We start from the raw sequence: 20,125 nt of genomic DNA on the forward strand, positions 1-20,125 counted from the left end.
TACTGGTGACCTAAACATTCTATGATTAGTTTTATCCAACCTGGTTCAGAAAGACAGCTTGTAGCAACCATGTATGACTTGGGCTTTTGGATTCAAGAGTTTTTTCCTCAACCAAGAGGCAATAATAAGTTAACTCTGAGAAAGCTAGTGCTGGGGATCAGGTAGAGGCAGATTGCCTGCAATTGACACACTGCCTTCTGGGAGACTGAACTCTGGGAAGTCCCCACAAGGAAAGCACCATAGATGAAGACAGGAAAAGCCCTGGTAGAAGTGCAGAGCAACACTGTGGCTTTTCTAGGAACTTTTCTATGAAATGTCAAACATTCAGAAAATAGAGGTTTCTTTATCCCAACATTCACGTACAATAGGTACTGAAAATTTGGCTTCCAACTGTGCACACGAACCTTTCCTTCACCTGTGGCAGCAAGAAGGAAGATTGAGGAGCATGAAAGTAGACAGTGCTTGGCATCAAAGGAAATCTATAGATTGTATGTTTGAAACATGGCCTTCTTTATTTGATAACAAATTTTAAAAGCGCCTCCAAAGGGGCTTCGCTGTAGGACCCAGAAAACACTTTCAGAATATGTTCAGGCTTTCTATGTAGGCTGCCGTTACCATGGCAATTCTTTTATCTCTTCAAGAATTCCAATTCATTTACCTCACCACTTTCTCAAAACCTGTCAACCAACTCTTGGGTTCACTTCTTTCCTTGTCCAGTTTTGAATCCACAGACACTCATTATATCATTCTCTTACAATTTCCTCAACTTGTAAGTATTTCTATCAGTCTATCACACTAACCTGGCAGAACCTTACCCTGACTCATACTCTAATGTCTACCTTCTGCATACTTGCCCAAGTGGCTGAATGTTATTGGGGAAACTCTCACACCCAAGTGAATGATTGCATTTTAAGTAAATGATCTCTGGTATCAAATTGCAACTCAAAATAGACTCCATGTCCCATTCCTTAGGATGACCATATAGTGCATTCTCCTCAAAACTTCTGTAGAATTTCCTCTTTCTCATTTGCATTCCCAGCCAATGGTCCCATTTCACACCTTTCTGAGGAAATGAAAGCTACTGGGTTTGACTTAATCCTCTTCTGATAAGTCTGCAGCCTGCCCCTCCACCTTTCCTCTTGCTTCAGTGGTAGAGATATCTCTTGTCTTTGCTCTTTCACTTTCTCCAGAACTTGACTTCTCCCCTTCGCTCCTGAATTATTCATCTATATTTTACTACTCACTCATTTCTACCTCTAGAAGAGCATCCCTATCAAAATATGCCATTAAAAAAGTACCAGACATCTCCTCCATTATTCTGCTTTCCATGACAGCCAAATTTCTTGGGAGAACTGTCCACACATACTGTCATCTCTTCTTTCTGACATTTTATTTACCCCTCTCACCACCTTAAGTCCAACCTTCTGCTCTTACCACTCCACTAAAATTTTCTCATGAAAGTCTCTGACAGTTTCCATGTTGTTCAAGCTAATGCATATTCTTTTATCTCCATCATTCTTAATCCTCGATCTTGCAGCATCATTCAACACAAGTACTCCCTTCTCCTCAAACTTTCTTCTCTTGGCTTCACTGTTCACATCTTTGTTTTCTTCTTACTTTATTGGCTGCTCCTTCTCTGTGTCCTGTCTGGGTCTTCTTCTCTGCCTGCTTTCCAGATATTAGGGTTTTGGAGTTCACCAAATTTGCATGAAAAATCCAGTTGCCCTTTCTTAACCTGCTTATAAACATCAGAGTTTTTCAGAAGGATGTGTGTATGTATGTATGTATCCTTTCTGTTTGCTGATTATTTCAAAGTGTATTTATCTCCAAAGCAGGAAGTTCCTCTGATCTCCATGCTTAAATCCCTATTGTCTACTTTTTTCTACACTTGCACGTATCAGTGTCATCTCAACTTTAACTGGTTAGTAACAACTTGCATCTACAATCCTGCCTACACTTCCTTCATTTCCCATTGTCACCCATCAAAAGTTACTGTAGCCACAAGCCTAGAAGATATCCTCAAGCCCTCTTCTCTTCTCTAATCCATCAGCAAGTTCTATAGATTTTATCTTGACATAACCCTTTTCTCTTCACTGTCCACCACCACTCTAGATGGAGCCACAATCTTCTCTTTCAGAATGACAGAAACATCCTAAATGGTTTTCCTTATTCTAGACTACCACCCCCTGTTTGCCTAATCAGTACTCCAGATGGCAAACAAAATGATTGAAACCAAACCAAATAAAATGAAACCAAACTCCTTTCCAATGGGCTAAAACATCCTTCGTGATATGACCCCTGCCTTTTTCTCTCACTCTATCTGTTGCTATTCTATCCCCACTTTGCTAAAATCTAACCATACTGGTGGTCTTCCATTCTTTAAACACATAATACTCTTTCTTGTTTCAGGACCTTCCTACATGCTATTCTTTCTAACTCAAGTAGTAGCTCCCATACACACACTCTCACCAAAACTTACACTATTTTATGGCTTCTCATTGTCCTTTAGATCTTCACTTTGGTAACTTAAATGCCATCTCCTCAGAAAGGTCTTCTCATTTAGTTGGTATCTCAGCCCCTGAGATTTATTTGCTTTGCATTGCTTTTATTATAACGTGCAATGTTTTTTATTTGTCTGTTGCCTTCCTTTAGTTTTTCATTCCTACTAGAATATAAGCTCTGTGAAAGGAGAGCTTATTTCTGTGCCAGAAAGTTGCACAATGCTTAGCTTAGGGGGCACTTAATAAACACATGCTGTTACATAAATATCCAAATAAATACTGCAGTGAGACCTGGCTTCTATGACACAGAGAACAAGTGAGGAAACCAAATTCAGACTGGACACAAACATTTTCTCCCTAAAACTCTATTTCAGAAGAAAATAAAGAATAATTTATAGAATTAAGGGAGAAGGTTTTGGTGTAAAATTCCATTGTTCACTAAGATGTTATTTCACTCATTTGTAATAAATGCAATATGAAGATACACTGCAAAATTCAAGGCTCTTCCTACTCATTTTGAAAAATATTGCTTGAAGTAATGCCAGAGGTTAAAAAGTCATTCAGATTACGAACTCAAAAATAGGACCACGATTCAAAATAAAAGAACTGGTAGTGATCCGAGGAAAAAACAGTTAAGTTTAAGTAAGTGTTGTAAACTGATTGTTAATTGTAAATGTCAACAATTATCTATAAGATATGTTACTTTTATGGTATATAACTTAGAGATTCTTTGGAAATTGAAAATAACATTTAAGATCATATTAATCAAAATCAGAAACTGAAAAAATAAGTAAAAATAAAAAGGGAAAAAATGCTAAATTCCTCACCAAACATTGGTAGTAAAGAATTATACATTAAGTATTTTACTTCAAAACTTTCATTTTTTTTTCATTTTAGGCTTCAATAATTTTTTATGTTTTCTTTATTTACATCCTTTTACTATATTAGCTAGGTTTTATTTGCTTTTATCTTCCCCAGTGAGTGGGAGAATACACATTTAGTAAAGAAAAAAAATGATGTGTACTCTTCATAATCCAAGGAGAATCTTGACCTTTACTCTCTGATCTCATTCTGTCAAAGGTACATACACTTGGAAGGTGTCTTGATTTCCTCCCCAAACCCCCCACCTCTGGATCCAATTATCCAGTAAGGTTTATGGGTTCATATGGGCAATATTAGACATACACACTGCAGGTATTAGACAGAAAGCACAAACTTGCTTGGTCTCATTCTCACCCAAATTCATCAATAGTTCCAGCAAGAGGAGCTGTGTTAGAGGACAACTGTTCAGAAAACATGCAGTTTGGGCTTTTTTGTAAAACATTCTAAAATATACTCATGAATTAAGCAGACTTTGAGACTGTGTGCACAGACCAACTCATATGGTTTGTACAGAACTAGTTCTGATGAACTAAACTTTGAGATCATGACCTCAGCTGAAGTCAGACGCTTCACCGACTGAGCCACCCAGGCTGAAAGAGAACAATCTTATTTCAACCTCTTAACAACTGCAGGGACAATCTTACTTTTATAGTCTTCTTCTTCAAGGGTATCCAGGATGCTTGCTAATGTTTCATTATTTTCCAGCGGATCCCGCAGACATTTATGTTTCAGGTTGCCCATGAACAGCTGCAGCCCAATCAGTGCAAACACGCTCAGACAGAACACGGTCAGGATCATGACATCAGAGAGCTTCTTCACAGACTGGATCAGAGCTCCCACAATGGTCTTCAGGCCTGAATGCAGGGGGGAGAAAAGTGTTCATAATAAAATAAAGCCTCTGAATGAGAAATAAAAACAAAACATGAGCTTTTCTAGAAATTCATGCATTACATCAAATCAAGGACCTTAAAGAGCCTAGTTCAAAAAAAGCTAGTAGCTCAAAAGGGTAGATTTAATGTTTATATATATTTTGCTTCTATATATCACAGCAAATGATAAAAATTGTAAAATAGCCCAAAGAGTAACCACATTGTCAAAATGAATAATTTGGTTGCTCAAGCCATATCCATATTCACCTGTAAAAATAATTTTTCAAAGTGCTAATTTAGTAAATGCTTGTCAAACAAACCATCTCTCTATAATGACATTAAAAGAAAGGGGCTGAATTGCAGCATATAGTGACACGTTGCTAATATTCAGTTAAGAAATGGTTTGTTGTGGAAAGCTAAAAAACATGTCATGCAATACCCCCATGCTGATATTTAAAATCTCTTTTCCTAACTGTATGAAAAGCAATAAGAACAAATTGAAATTTTCATTCCTGGCTAAACAAAATGGAAAATGAGCTGTTATTCAGGAGGGAAAATTTCAAGTTGAGATGTGAGCCAAATGGCCATCTTCATCCTCTAAGATCCATGCAATTGATTAAACTCAAAGGCTGACTTTTAATAATGATTGTGAAAAACATAAGAAATCAAATTTAATTAGAACTGTGTAAGAGAAAGTCATTCTTGTCTTGGCTCCAAAAGATCAAAGTCAGCCCCGGTGTTTAACCCCACTCTCACCTGGAATGACTGAAATTGTTTTCAGTGCTCGGAGAACTCTGAATGTTCTCAGCGCTGAGACATTGCCCAGGTCCACAAACTCTGTCACATATCTGTAATAGGGAGTTCACACACAACACAGTGACAACACACACACAAACAAACAAAGAACAACTCCCAAATAGTTGGAGTTATGAGTGGCCTAACGCTCCACACCAATCACTCCTTACCTGGAATTACAGAAATAGTTTTCAAAGCTCTCAACACTCTGAAAGTTCGAAGAGCTGAAACATTGCCTAGGTTTACAAATTCTGTTAAATACCTGTAGAATTAAATCAGAGTTATTCAGAATTTAGATAGAATCTATGATACTTACCCGTGCCTTTAAGTCAAGGTATTGCCTACATTTGGAAATGCTTATTTAAATGGATTGTTCTGCAAGTCTTTTTTTTTTTTCCCCTAACACAACTGATTCAATTTGATTAGATTTGATTCAATCCCTTTTATGTGAGTAAAATACAAATATATTATTAAAATGGCTTCAAATACTTTAAATATCTAAATAAACAATCAAATGCTTCAATCATTAGACCTCAACATTATGGTAATATAGATATTTAATATCCTATAAAATGTCAGCAGCAAATTTTGAAAACTGTAGGCTAACTGAAAGAAGCCAGAAACAAAAGGCCACAAATTGTACAATTCCATTCATATGAAATGTCTAGAATAGGCAAATCCATAGACTCATAAAACAGATGAGTAGTTTCCTAGTTTCCAAGGACTAGGGGGAGAAGGGAATAGAAATGATTTCTTCTGGGGGTGATGGAAATATTCTGGAATTAGAAATCAGTGACAGTTGTACAATGTTGTGAACATACTAAAAAAGCAACACTGAATTTTATACTTTAAAAGGGTAAATTTTATGGCATATAAATTATATCTCAATAAAAAATTAGAGCCCTGAGAAAAGGCAGCCTTCTTTTGACTTGATGTCAATGCTGACTCTTGTCAGCAGGTGGCGGGTGCACCTACAGCAGTCAGGTGACCATAAAAGAAGGGAGCCTGATAGACAAGGAGGTGGGGGTGGGGGCGAGGGAATGGGAAACTAGAAATCTTAAGACCCTTCTGCATTATCTAAATTCCTTCAGTGAACCCGCATTAGTTTTAAAATTCAAGATGATAGAGGGAAAAACATTGTATCTAGGTTTGGAGACTCAAAAAAAAAAAAAAAACAACTGACTGTTTCTGGCAAATATATTTGGGGAAAGAGCAGCAGTATAAATAAATTAAAATTATATTTTAATGTAATATTTTCCTCTTAAAATAAACTGTGATGGCATACATAACATATACACAGTGCACTAAAGTTAAGGTTAGTATGCAGTGACAGCCCTTATAAAAATTTTACTTCTGTATTTTAATATAGTATAATAGTTTCATAATATAGGTTAATAAAAGGAGCACTGTACTTTATAATTAAGGCTTGAGATTTTTCTGTGATTCTTACAGGTTTTATCAGTTTTCAAAGTATGAACTCACTTGCACTGCATATACTATCCATCCAAGTGCTGAGCATGAAGAAGATGATCAATCTTAATGATGTCATACACTTTTGAATGGGAAATGCTCTTTCTCAAAAATTAATCATTTGCCTATCAATGACTACCTTTCATTCAGTATCCTTTAAATGCAACCATTACCTGCAGGAAAAGTCAGACCCCAAAGGCTTACTTTTACTGGAATACTGTGCTCTCTGTCATTTTCATGAGTTTGCCATTTCAAAAAAACTAAATGTACTTACGCAAAAACAATGACGACAAAATCAAGCCAGTTCCATGGGTCACGAAGGAAAGTGAATTCTCCTACACAGAAGCCTCTTGCAAGGATTTTTACAAGTGATTCAAAAGTATATATTCCAGTAAAAGTGTACCTAGACAAATAATCCAATGGCATATTAAATATGAGAAGAATAGAACCAATATAAATCTTTATTTTTTTCTGATCAACCCAAAAAAGCCATCTATTAGAGTGTGGCTGTTGGTTTATGGATCCACTTGAAGTATTGGAATAAACTACAATAAAGGTATTTCCAGACAAATCTCAAAATGCCCATATTAGATACTCTTAGAGAAAGTAGAGGTATTCAAAATGACTGAGAACACAGGTATTAGATCTGCCTGGAAAAGTCCTACATTACTCCTATCAGAAATATACCCAAGGATAAGAAATATATAACATGTCTAAGAACAAGGCAGGACATCTGATAAATTCATTCTTCTAGAAAAGACTGTAACAATTATTCTATTCCACTGCTAACTGGTTAACACCACAGAGGATGAAAAAATAATTGAAAGAAAAGCAACCATATAATATGGGAAGATAAACACCACGATTTTTAGAGCTGTGGTAACTTCCTGGCGGGAAAGGAGAGGATTAAAATAACAGTGAGACCATATTAAAATGTATTTATACCCACTTACTCTACATTCTTGGTCCAGTCTGGAGGGTTACTCATGGTCATAAATATGCAGTTCGTCAGAATAGTGCACATGATGAGCATGCTGAATAAAGTAGCTTAGAATCAAGGAATTTGATAAAAGACCACAGTGGGAACTTTTAATATTTGATAATGACACTTGTTAAAATGCTAACAACTTTGTCCTAGAAAATAATTCTAAATGATTTTTATAACTTTTTTATCTCTTTGAACAAGGGAGTAATATATAAAGTAATTTATCCTAAAATGCTAACATTGCCATTCTCCCAATTTTCGCAGAGACTTACACCAAATTATACTGAAATCAGTACACTAAAATCAGAGTCTTTTCTGGTACACAAGAACTAAAATGCACATTTGAATAAAATAGCAAAGTTTACATTTTAAAGCACCATTAACAGTAAACAATTTAAAAAGGATATGAGTGTACTAAAATCTTAATTGATATTCTTCTTAGGGGACTGAAAGGAGACAGCATGTACAAAGCAGGTGTGGCATTGAAACGGAAGATTGCTTTCCCTTTGTTCAACACGATGAAAGTCTGTAGGAGAAAATGAAAACAACATGAAATTGAGAATCTGAAATTTCACCCTCACACATTTATATCAGCAATTTACCTCTGCCTGTGGTAGTCTCACATTAAAGGAACACTGCCATCAGACTCAAGCAACGTGGTACCACTGACATTAATTGAACTCTTTAGATCACATTGGCCAATGAACTCCTTCTATTTCTTCTTAGTAAATTAAGAAGTGAGCCATTTATGAGCATGGGTTGCCTAGAACTCCTCAAATACAATGTCTTCTCTTTTTCATATCCTTTTAACACCCAAATCAGTAACACTAAGTTGTGGCCACTGGAATTAGTTTAGAATATAATTTCCTTCTTTCACATCAGTGTATTTTAAGCAAACAAAATAGAAACTAGCTATCCCTGATTTTTGCCATAACACCTTGAGAATTTTAGTACTTGTTGGTTATTGTCATGGCTAATAGTAAGTGTTCCAAAATATGAGTCATTTCAAAAACATATTCTCATATATTTAAGGAATATTAGAGTTAGAAAATCCTATTACCAGTTCAATTTTCTTGTTTTAGATGTAATATAAATAATAGCTAAAAGAAAAGATTACAAATTAAAGGACTTGCTTGCTACTACCCACAGTAATTTAAAAAATAATAATACAAATGAGCCAAATATTCTTGAAATGTGTTATGTAATCATTACACAAGTGACATTCTCCACAGTTTTGGTATGTAGTTAAAAATTTTAAAACTCAAATAAATAAACAGCAACAACAACAAAACATTAACACAATCTAAGAAATTTGCTTAGAAATCAAGAAGACCAAATTTTAACTTTTTGTCTTATTCTCCTATAGTTGATAGGCAAATTACCTGTGTTATTTAGAAGACATTGACTTGGTCTTCTGTTGTTGTTTAATCTGAATTTTATATAAGTTCATGAATGGGCTTCTGGTAATAAATATTTTTCACCAAATTGGGGACCTAAGTTCAAGTATCTTGCTTTTTTAAAAAAAATTTTTTTTAATATTTATTTATTTTTGAGACAGAGAGAGATAGAGCATGAATGGGGGAGGGTCAGAGAGAGGGAGACACAGAATCTGAAGCAGGCTCCAGGCTCTGAGCTGTCAGCACAGAGCCCGATGCGGGGCTTGAACTCACGGACCGTGAGATCATGACCTGAGCCGAAGTCGGACACTTAACCGACTGAGCCACCCAGGCGCCCCTCAAGTATCTTGCTTTTTAATTGTATGTGGCAGTGTTCTCAAGAAAGTGAACCAGAATCTATTACTTTCAGATGTCTTTTCATATTCCTAGTCACTTTCACTACACAGGTTATGACTAAATACAATTTAACATAAAATTCACTTTTACCTTAAAATTAGCTTTAAAATTAATATATAGCCTTTGAGTACAACCACTGTTTTCTTAACTCTTGATACACTGTGCTTTTTAGAATTCATTCATTATACTCTGCAATTGTGTAGTGAACAACTATGGCATATGAGGTGATGAAAGGCATTTGAACATAAATGAGACATGAGTCTTGCATTCAAGAAACTTCATAGAAAAGTGATGCATACACAGTAACTCAAATACAAGGCAAGATGTGACAGGTATAATACAGAGAAATACAAATGGAGGAGTGTGACAGTACGAAAGAGACATGGTCACACACAGGTGAGAATTATCAGGGAGACTTCCTGAATCAGACATCAGCTGAGCTAATGTGAAAATCATATTACTGTCTAGATTTAGCCAGATCAAGTTACCTTGTGCTTGACATGTTTACAAAAAACAATTCATTTGCTATTTTTAAATTTAAATTCCCAATGTTTATTCACTTCAAGAACTTCTCTAGGAATATCTGGGTTTACACACACACAGGAGTTAGTTATAGGCAGGAAAAATAGGTAAGCCTATGAAATGTGGGGGGTCAGTATAGGTCCCTTTAGTAAATTCCAAAATCCTACTATGAAATGCATAGATATCAAAGTCTGAATAAATTATTTTAATTTTGCCCATTTATTTAAGAGTTTGTTGAACATAAAATTAGACAAATATGGTACCCAAAGAACATATGTTTGGTTTAGACAGATGTGATTCTAAATACCAGATCCACCATTTAACAACTTGAGAGCCAGCACTTAGTGCCTTCTAAAAAGCACAGTGTATCAAGATTTAAGATTTAACTTAAAGCTTTTAAGTTTCTGGCACATTGTAAATTCTTAGTCAATATTGGTAGCAGCTGCTTAAATTATAGGTAACATATAAAGCACAGTAGGCCATTGTACCTGTCCTCTTAATACCCATAGCACAGGGTAATTAGTAATTTATTCTTTCTTAAAGACACAAAGTTTCACTTATAATAAAAGCACTGCATAACACTATTAAAAAGCACTTATATATTCATCACATAAAAAATGAAGCCCTAACTTCTATCATTAATTTATCAAGTGTTCTTTGTTTTAACAAAGCATTGATAATTACACTCAAATACAAATTAAAGTCTGGGCCAAAGTCAAATTAGGGGTCATTAAGATATATTTTTTATTCTTTCTTTCTTTCTTTCCTTCTTTTGATATGAAATTTATTGTCAAATTGGTTTCCATACAACACCCAGTGCTCACCCCAACAGGTGCTTCCTAAATGCCATCACCCACTTTCCCCTCCTTCCCATCCCCCATCAACCCTCAGTTTATTCTCAGTTTTTAAGAGTGAAGATATATTTTTTAAATGTTTATTTTTAAGAGAGAGAACGTATGTGAGCAGGGAGGGGCAGAGAGAGAGGGGGACACAGGATCTGAAGTGAGCTCTCTGTGCTGACAGCAGAGATCCCGATGCAGGGCTCAAACTCATGAACCGTGAGATCATGACCTGAGCTGAAGTCGGACATTTAACCGACCGGGCCACCCAGGTGGTCATTAAGATTTGACCCCCAGGGGTCATTAAGATTTTTAATACTAGTAATAATTATAATGTAGCAGAAATAAAATTTTTGTCTCTTAGTGTGAATAACTTGAAACATGGAGGAATCAATCCACAAAGTTGCAAGCAACTCTAAGTTTGCAAGCAAAAGTCAAAACTACTTTTATCAAGAAATGTTTGAAAAGCTAGACACAAAAAAATTGATAATCTAAAGCTCCAAACCAAAAGAAAATAAAAAGACTTGGTTATCCCTTTAGATCTTTGTAACCACGTCAAGAATAGAGAGCCATGAAAAATAGATTGCTTTGTCTGACCTAGTTCAACTCAACTATACTGATGCAAATGTGAGTTAGGCTTTTGATGTGGCTGGTGTTATATTATTTGAAAGGAATTGGGGCCAAGGCAAAGAGGTGGAGTCCCATCCTAAATGTTCTCTATTAAATTAGTCTATCACAGCCAACATCATTCCATTAGTTAATAGGCCTAGAATCCTCCATTGAAATGCAAACGTTTTCCCATACCTCCCAAATTACTTTAAGGCAGTATTAGTGTATGTCTATGCCTTGGGGGTTATTCCGGAAAGATTCCTTTCCTCCTTAAGAAGTGGCTGGTTAAGTAACATCCAGACCCCCTTTGGAAATGGGAAATGTAGTAGGTATCCATTCTGAGCCAGGAATTTTTCAGGATGAAGTAATAAGTAAAATGAGAAAGTACTTTTTATTTTGCCTGTCTTATTTACTCATCATTATTTAATTTGCTTTTGTGAAGTTGTTACCATAGTGGTTGCTATACAACAGAAACTAGACTATATTAAGAGATGTGGTATAATAGAATATCTCAGTAGGGGGACAAACCAAATTGAATTTTAAAAATCTACAACTTACTGGGGGGTAACATTTTGCACATTGCTTAATTTCCCCAAGCCCTTTGTCTCATCTAAAAATAGGGTATTACACACCTCACACCTGTCAGAATGGCTAACTTTAACAACCCAGGCAACAATAGATGCTGGCGAGGATGCAGAGAAAGAGGATCTCTATTGCACCGCTGGTGGGAATGCAAACTGGTGCAGCCACTCTGGAAAACAGTATGGAGGTTCCTCAAAAAATTAAAAATAGAACTACCCTGTGACCCAGCATTGCACTACTAGGCATTTATCCAAGGGATACAGGTATGCTGTTTCGAAGGGACACATGCACCCCAATGTTTATAGCAGCACTATCAACAATAGCCAAAGTACGGAAAGAGCCCAAATGTCCATCGATGGATGAATGGATAAAGAAGATGTGATATATATATACACACACACACACACACACACACACACACACACACACACACACACACAGTGGAGTATTACTCAGCAATCAAAAAGAATGAAATCTTGCCATTTGCAACTACATAGATGGAACTAGAGGCTATTATGCTAAGTGAAATTAGTCAGAGAAAGACAAATATCATATGACTTCACTCATATGAGGACTTTAAGAGACAAAACAGATGAACATAAGGAAAGGGAAGCAAAAATAAGAAAAACAGGGAGGGAGACAAAACATAAGAGACTCTTAAAAATGGAGAACAAACAGAGGTTTGCTGGAGGGGTTGTGGGAGGGGGGATGGGCTAAATGGGGAAGGGGCTTAAGGAATCTACTCCTGAAATCATTGTTGTACCATATGCTAACTAATTTTGATGAAAATTATATAAATAAATAAATAAATAAATAAATAAATAAATAAATAAATATAATAAAATAAAATAAAAATAGGATATTACCAAAAAAAAAGAAAAAAAAAGAGGGGTGGGGTAAGTGCACCTGGGTGGCTCAGTTAGTTAAGCCTCCAACCTGATTTCAGCCCAAGTCATGATCTCACAGTTCATGAGATCAATCCCCACATCAGCACAGAGCCTACTTGAGATTCTCCCTCTCCCTCTCTCTCTGCCCCTCCCCAGCTCATACTCTCTCTCCCTCCCTCTCTTTCTCTCAAAGTAAATACATAAACTTAAAAAAATAAATAAAAACAGGGTATTTCTTCCTATCTCACCAGGTTATGATAAATATGCATGCTAATTTATATAAAAAGTCTAGTGCCTGACACAGCAATCCTTAATCCATATTAGCATTCTTCCTTGCTGTGTCAGAATACTGATTGATTAATTAGAATGTTATATAGTATTTCAAGGGCTACTCAGGTATTCTGGTTTTTAATGCTGTGCTGCCAGCCTGTTGTGATGTGAAGCAAGTGTTAGGTACTGCTGTTCATAGTAACTACCACTGAGGCAGATGGGTTTCTACTATCAAAATGTAACCTCATCATGTTTTATATTTCTCAGGTTATTTCTAATATGTTCTCTATTTTACTTTAGTTGCTAGATGTCTTATCAGGAAATATTCCCTTCATTTATATCTTAAACTATTTTTTAAAATGGGCTTTATTTTGTCTTTCTTGACCTTTCAAAGTCTACAGGTGCTATACGGCAAAGCAATGTTGGAGAGTTACAGAACTGCCGATCTAATCCTTTAGAGTTTCCTCTTAGTCAACTTTAACTTCAACCTGGTTGTGTCCACTACTGTGTCAGGAAAGCTGTACTTCTCACTTTCTCAACAGAATAACCTTTACAGCAGGTGGTTCAAACTCTCTCCCATTTCCCTAAAGTGAAAACACCTTCTCAGTTCTGTTACTCTCAGCATTTGACTTTCAGAGGACAATTTCCATTCCTGTGGTGTGGAAAATATTGACATCATGTAACACGCATTTCCTCTGATGTGCCTGCATTTACTTCAATGTATCAGGACTCTTAAATCCAACCTCTATTTGCCCCTCAAGTCTCAGTAAGACTTCTCTCCATCTTTTTTTTTTTAAGTTCATTTGGTTATTTAGAGAGAGAGAGAGAGAGCGAGAGAGAACCCACATGCAAGCAAGGGAGGGGCAGGGAGAGAGGGAGAGAGAGAATCCCAAGTAGACTCCGTGTTGTCAGCACAGAGCCTGATGCGGGGCTTGAACTCATGAACTGTGAGATCAGGACCAGAGGTGAAATCGAGAGTTGGACACTTAATGGACTGAGCCACCCAGGCGCCCCTTCTCTCTACTTTTCAAATGCAAATACAATCTGGCCTTAGCTTGTACCTTGTCTATTAACATCTGCAACTAGCTACATGATTCCAACCTTCTGTATTTTTCTCTCTGAGGATTATTTTTTTTTTTTACTTTCAAGGTGCTATTTCTATCCTATATTTTAAAAGTTTTCAATTTATTTGGAGCCTCAATAAATTCTGCCTTTCTGGCAGAAAATTTTTTAGATTTTTCAGCATGAATGTACTGCTATCCACTTCCTCTTTTTATTTGCTCTCCACCACCTTCTTGCTTTCCTTCCCACCCCTGAACACAAACTGCAAAAAGCTTACCAGCTCATCCTCTTTGTTCATTCCAATTGCCTTTCTTTATCCTCAACTTTCTGAGTAATTTTGTGAGATACTCCCTCCCCTTCTTTTTTTTTTAAATTTTATTAATTTTTTTGTTTATTTATTTTTGAAGGAGAGAGAGACAGAGTGTGAGTGGGGGAGGGGCAGAGAGAGAGGGAGACACAGAATCCGAAGGAGGCTGCAGGCTCTGAGCTGTCAGCACAGAGCCTGACGCGGGACTCGAACCCACAAACCATGAGATCATGACCTGAGCTGAAGTCGGACTCTTAACTGACTGAGCCACCCAGGCGCCCCCCTCCCCTTCTTTTTTTGAACAATAGAAACATTTTCTGATTTATGTCCCACTTCTCTATCTCAGACCCCGTTTTTCAACACCCTAAATGAAGCAGAAGTCTAAACTCCCATTATTAGTTATTCAACTAATAATGGGGATCTTACACATCCCCATAAATTCAGCTGGCACCTGCATGCGAACGCACTCTGGACATACCCCGAGGTCTTAGTTCTCAGCTGACAATAATTCCGTTCCTACAGGTATGCATCTATGTGAGGTCCCAAAAGGCAGAACATGGTACTGAATATTTTAAAAGATTAAGGATATCAAAATAACGTGTCAGTGACAGAACCAGTTTGGATGAAAAATTAAAAGTACAAATTCTGAATATCCCACATACATATGTAACTGAACATTTTTGTCATTATCTGGTTTTTCACTAAATTCCACTTACTCTCAATTTAAAATATCTCTCTGTACAGGGATGTCTGGGTGGCTCAGTCAGTCAAGTGTCTGACTTTGGCTCAAGTCATGATCTCGCAGTTCATGAGTTCGAGCCCCACATCAGGTTCTGTGCTGACAGCTCAGAGCAGGGAGCCTGCTTCTTATTCTGCATCTCCCTCTCTCTCTGCCCCTCCCTGGCTCAGGCTCTGTCTCTGTCTCTCTCTCAAAAATAAATAAACATTTAAAAAACTTTGAAGTATCTCTCTGTACAAAAGAAGCCAACAGAGTAGTGCAGAGACTGCACTACTGAGGTCCCAATAAACTCACCTTTTTGTCTGCATAGTAGGGGTCGAGGTCCTCCAGGGGCTCTGACACCATGCCTGGTGGGATGTCCCCGTAGATGAAGGGCAGCTGTTTGCCAGCTTCCAGGTCACTGCTTGGCCTTGGGCCTTCTTCATCATCATCTTTCTTTTCTTCTTTGGGTTCCTTTGTTTTTCCTTCAGCAATACGTTGTTCAATGAGGGCAAGAGACTGTCTTGTGAAGTAGACAAAACTCTGAGGTCCTGGGGGAGGCAACGTTGCCATCTTTTCATCCTGTATATTTTATTTCCCCTTCAGCTCCTTACATAAGAGGCCTAAGTGGAAACAAAGAAAGAGATAGGTGTTTGCTAGCAAGATATGGCACATTACAAAAAATAAAAAACGGATTTTTGGTTTCAACTACAAGAAGTAATGTGTTCACAGAATTATTATGTTGAATTAACATTTATTAAGGGATTACTATGTGCAAGACTTATTTTCCATGCTATCTAACCATCTTTATTTAAAAATTTGGTCTTAGGGGCGCCTGGGTGGCGCAGTCGGTTAAGCATCCGACTTCAGCCAGGTCACGATCTCGCGGTTCGGGAGTTCGAGCCCCGCGTCAGGCTCTGGGCTGATGGCTCAGAGTCTGGAGCCTGTTTCCGATTCTGTGTCTCCCTCTCTCTCTGCCCCTCCCCCGTTCATGCTCTGTCTCTCTCTGTCCCAAAAATAAATAAACGTTGAAAAAAAAATTTAAAACAAAATTTGGTCTTAGACAATAAATTTCATATTAAAAAATAAAGGTTTATAGATTATAACTTTAAAAAATAAATTCTAACATGTAAAAATAAATTTGATTTTAATACTTCCCAGCTTCTAAAATAAAAAAGTGACAATTTAATGGAAAAAAAAACTATTTACTTTTCATCTGTATTTAGTTTTAGTGCTATTGAATCAACCTTCCTTATTTAAAATTCTTTATGACAGTGCTTCTTTATTTTTTTACAGTTTATTTTACTTATTTTGAGCGACAGAAAGAGAGCAGGGGAGGGCAGAGACGGAGGGAGAGAGAGAATACCAAGCAGACTCCACACCGTCAGCATGGAGCCAGACATGGGGCTTGAACTCATGAACCATGAGATCATGACCTGAGCCGAAATCAAGAGGCAGACGCTCAACCAGCTGAGCCATCCAGGCGTCCCACAACAGTGCTTCTGAGAGTACGACTCTCCAGATTCTCCTCTTGCCTCTCTGATCACCTGATTCTCTTCTGTCTTAATCTCATAACATACTCACAACCTCTGCTTCTCTGTCATAGGGAAACTCATTTCTGTGAAATGATGTGGTGGAAACATTGTTTTATTCTATTTTGCATATTTATATTTTCTCACAATTACATACCCATTTACAAACCAGAAAAAAATATTTTTTTTTCATTTTGAATTAAAAACAATTTGGAGAAATGTTTTAGGAAGAAAAAAGAAAAGAGATTCAGAACATATTTGTGACAGAATCAATTTAAAAAGTAAACAAAACAAAACAAAACAAAAAACACCCTATGAGATGCATTCAAACTATGACTTCCCTAAATAATTTATATGTGTATACAAAACATTACAACACCTACAGAAAAGAAAAATACAAAATAAAAAAGTCAAGTTTCTATATATTATTACTTTGAAATGTTCTAAATAAAAAAGCATAAAAATAACAGTTCTTATTTTGAAAATAACAAACTCATTATTCCAGTGAGTCAGGGTAATTTTGTAACTTCTCCATTAAAAAAAAAATGAGTCTCTTCTTTTTTTTCTTTCTTCTTCTTCTTCTTCTTCTTTCTTCTTCTTCTTCTTCTTCTTCTGGCATTAGGTTTGCCTGAGAATTGGGACACACCAACTTCTAATACATCGGCCCATTGTGAACAGCTTGAGAAGCTGTATATAGTAAGGAATATCACCAAAGCCAGAGGGAGGGTGACCTAAGAGAAGCCATGATCTGTTCTTTTATTTTCCAATGCTAAATATAAAAATCTAGCAAATCACAGTAGTGAGAACACAGATAATATAGATTCAGAAAAGAAGTGGGAGAAGCTAAAATTATTCTTTTCCAGGACTCTATTTCCATACCAAACAAAATGAACTTCAATTATGTGTAGAACACAGTCGATGACTTTTCCCCTCAGTTATTTGGGCACAGTATAAGAAAATCCTTACCAGAAGTCTATGTATTTTAAAAGAGACCTTGGTAGCCTGTTAGAAACTGGCACCAACATCAATCTGAGAAATAAGGCAGCGAGTGCAGTTTCCACTTGGTTTAGGAGATTCTTCAACACTTTTGTAAATCATCCAGGTGAGGGAAAGATTAACTTCAGCGTACACATACCTGTCTCTTGGAGAAAAGATGTCTGGAGAACTGACATTTTTGTACTCCCTACATTCAACTGGAAATGTCACCTCTTTCAGGAATTATTTGACAGTAAGTAAGTAGATGTCATGAACTCAGATGTCCAATCCCCAGTTCTACTCTCCCTATTTCTTTTTCCCTTCTTTCTCTTCCCCTCATGCTCTATTCATGCACACCCTCAACATACATATTCTGATTCACTAAACTATATACAGACAGCAGGGCTGGTGGGTGATTCATGTCACTGGTACCATGCATGGGAGGTATTTTCCTGGACAGGATAAAGTGAAGAAAGATACTAAGCATCTGTTTACAACCAGATCAGATTCCATCATCATCCTCTAGTTTGGAGGGTATAGAGGAAGTCACTGCCTCCCATCTGGATGATGGGAATAAATAATGTGTACAAACTTTTAGAGGAGAATTTTGCAATATCCATCAAAGGCCTTAAATATGTTAATTCATTTTTATTGCCAAATAACCTCCCTTCTAAGATTTATCCAAAAGCAATAGTCTCAGATGTCCCATCTGTGAAGATGTTTACTGCAATGTTTGCATAATATTGAAAAAATATAATAAATCTAAAAGCCTAACAGTCAGGGTTTCAGTAAATAAAAAATGAAAATATAATGAAAAATTGAGTGGTATTTAAAGAATTAGAATTTTTAGGGGCTCTGGGATGGGTCAGTCAGTTAAGCAACTAACTCTTGATCTCAGCTCAGGTCTTGATCTCAGGGTCATGAGTTCAAGCCCCATATTGGGCCTTGCATTGGGCATAACGCCTACATTTAAAAAAAAAAAAAAGACTGCTTTTAAAGACTATTTAATAAATTATAAAATCTTATAATGGACAATTAATATATGTGTTACACATACACATACATGTATACTCATCTCAATTTTTTAAATGTACATAAAGTCTGAAATTAAAGGCACAATATATTTAATGAGGGTTATTCACAGCTGAGGGAACATGGGTTACTTTTATTACTTTTTTTATACCTTTCTTTATTTTCCAAAAAATTTTTAAAATGTTTATTCATTTCTGAGAGAGAGAGAGTGTGAGCAGGGGAGGGGAGAGAGAGGAGGACAGGGGATCTGAAGTGGGCTCTGTGCTAACAACAGAGAGGCCAATGCAGGGCTAGAATTCACAAACCATAAAATGATGACTGGAGCTGAAGTCGGATGCTTAACCAACTGAGCCACCCAGGCACTCTTTATTTTTCAAAGTTTTAAATCTGGTTTTAATGTTTACTTATTTTTGAGAGAGAGAGAGAGAGAGACAGACAGACAGACAGAGCGTGAGTGGGGGAGGGGCAGAGAGAGAGGGGGAGACGCAGAATCAGAAGCAGGCTCCAGGCTCTGAGCTGCCAGCACAGAGCCCGCCATGGGGCTTGAACCCATGAACCATGATATCATGACCTGAGCCGAAGTTGGACACTTAGGCGCCCCTATTTTTCAAATTTTTATAATGAAGATATCATGCATTTATTGTCCAAAAAAAAGTACTTTGAAAAGATGCACTTAAATTTATTTGACTTGAACTTAATACATTTAATAAAATCAATCAATATTTATTCTTTTTATGTTTAATTTAAAATTTTGAGAAATAATATTACCATATTCCCACTTACTAATATTAGTATGACTGCATCTTCTTTTCAATATTGCACATTAGCCTCATGTTAGATGATACTTACACAACTACTGAAAACAAAAAGTGAAGGTAGTATCCTCGTATCTAGGATTTCTTACAGTTGAAATAGATGTAAAAGTATTTATTCTGTACTCTCTTCCTATTACCTATTTTCTATGCATGTATGCATGTACTATCTATGTATCTATCATCTGTTTTTTTCCTCATACATTTTCCCAGTCAAAGCACTGTCAGCTTCCAGTTCATGACAATGGTTATCCCATGTTTTATCATCCCCTAGTTTCCAAATTCCCATTGCAATGAAAACAAAGATGGACAAGAGGACAAAGTTTCATATCATTGAAAACCAGAGAAGACACTGAAGAGTTTTTGCAAATCCGAAGAAGAGAGAAAGACAAGTTTCCCCTGGTGAGAAGATTAAACCAGAAGCCATAGCCTACACTCATCTGAGAATGTCAGAAGAGAGAAAGAAACATTTCTGTCCAGCAGAGAAGTTACAGAATTGGCCCACAATTAAATAAGTCAGAAAACAAGTTGACTAAGGATTATTCTACCCAACAATGTTGCAAGTCATATTTCCCCGCTTCCTCCTCTATATTCAAGTGTGAAGCAGTGGGATTTATCTCCAGGCTAAATTTAACCCCCGACTAAACCAATAATAAAAAGAAAATCTCTGAATTAATTGAGAT

General features: G+C 36.6%; 1 protein-coding gene across 2 annotated transcripts in view; it reads right to left on the minus strand.

Moving 5' to 3' along the window:
- Positions 1–20,125, minus strand: part of SCN9A (sodium voltage-gated channel alpha subunit 9) — a 167,090-nt gene that overhangs the window by 88,195 nt on the left and 58,770 nt on the right. For both annotated transcript variants that reach the window (XM_045033892.1, XM_019838208.3), the window contains exons 2-7: positions 15,407–15,714; positions 7,910–8,028; positions 7,471–7,560; positions 6,792–6,920; positions 5,218–5,309; positions 4,028–4,237 (exon numbers count right to left, since the gene is read on the minus strand). In XM_045033892.1, the coding sequence (XP_044889827.1) occupies positions 4,028–4,237; positions 5,218–5,309; positions 6,792–6,920; positions 7,471–7,560; positions 7,910–8,028; positions 15,407–15,664 (898 nt within the window). In that variant the 5' untranslated portion in view covers positions 15,665–15,714. The remainder of the gene's footprint in view (positions 1–4,027; positions 4,238–5,217; positions 5,310–6,791; positions 6,921–7,470; positions 7,561–7,909; positions 8,029–15,406; positions 15,715–20,125) is intronic.

Source organism: Felis catus, chromosome C1, assembly GCF_018350175.1.
Source record: "Felis catus isolate Fca126 chromosome C1, F.catus_Fca126_mat1.0, whole genome shotgun sequence".
Classification (NCBI taxonomy): Eukaryota; Metazoa; Chordata; class Mammalia; order Carnivora; family Felidae; genus Felis; species Felis catus.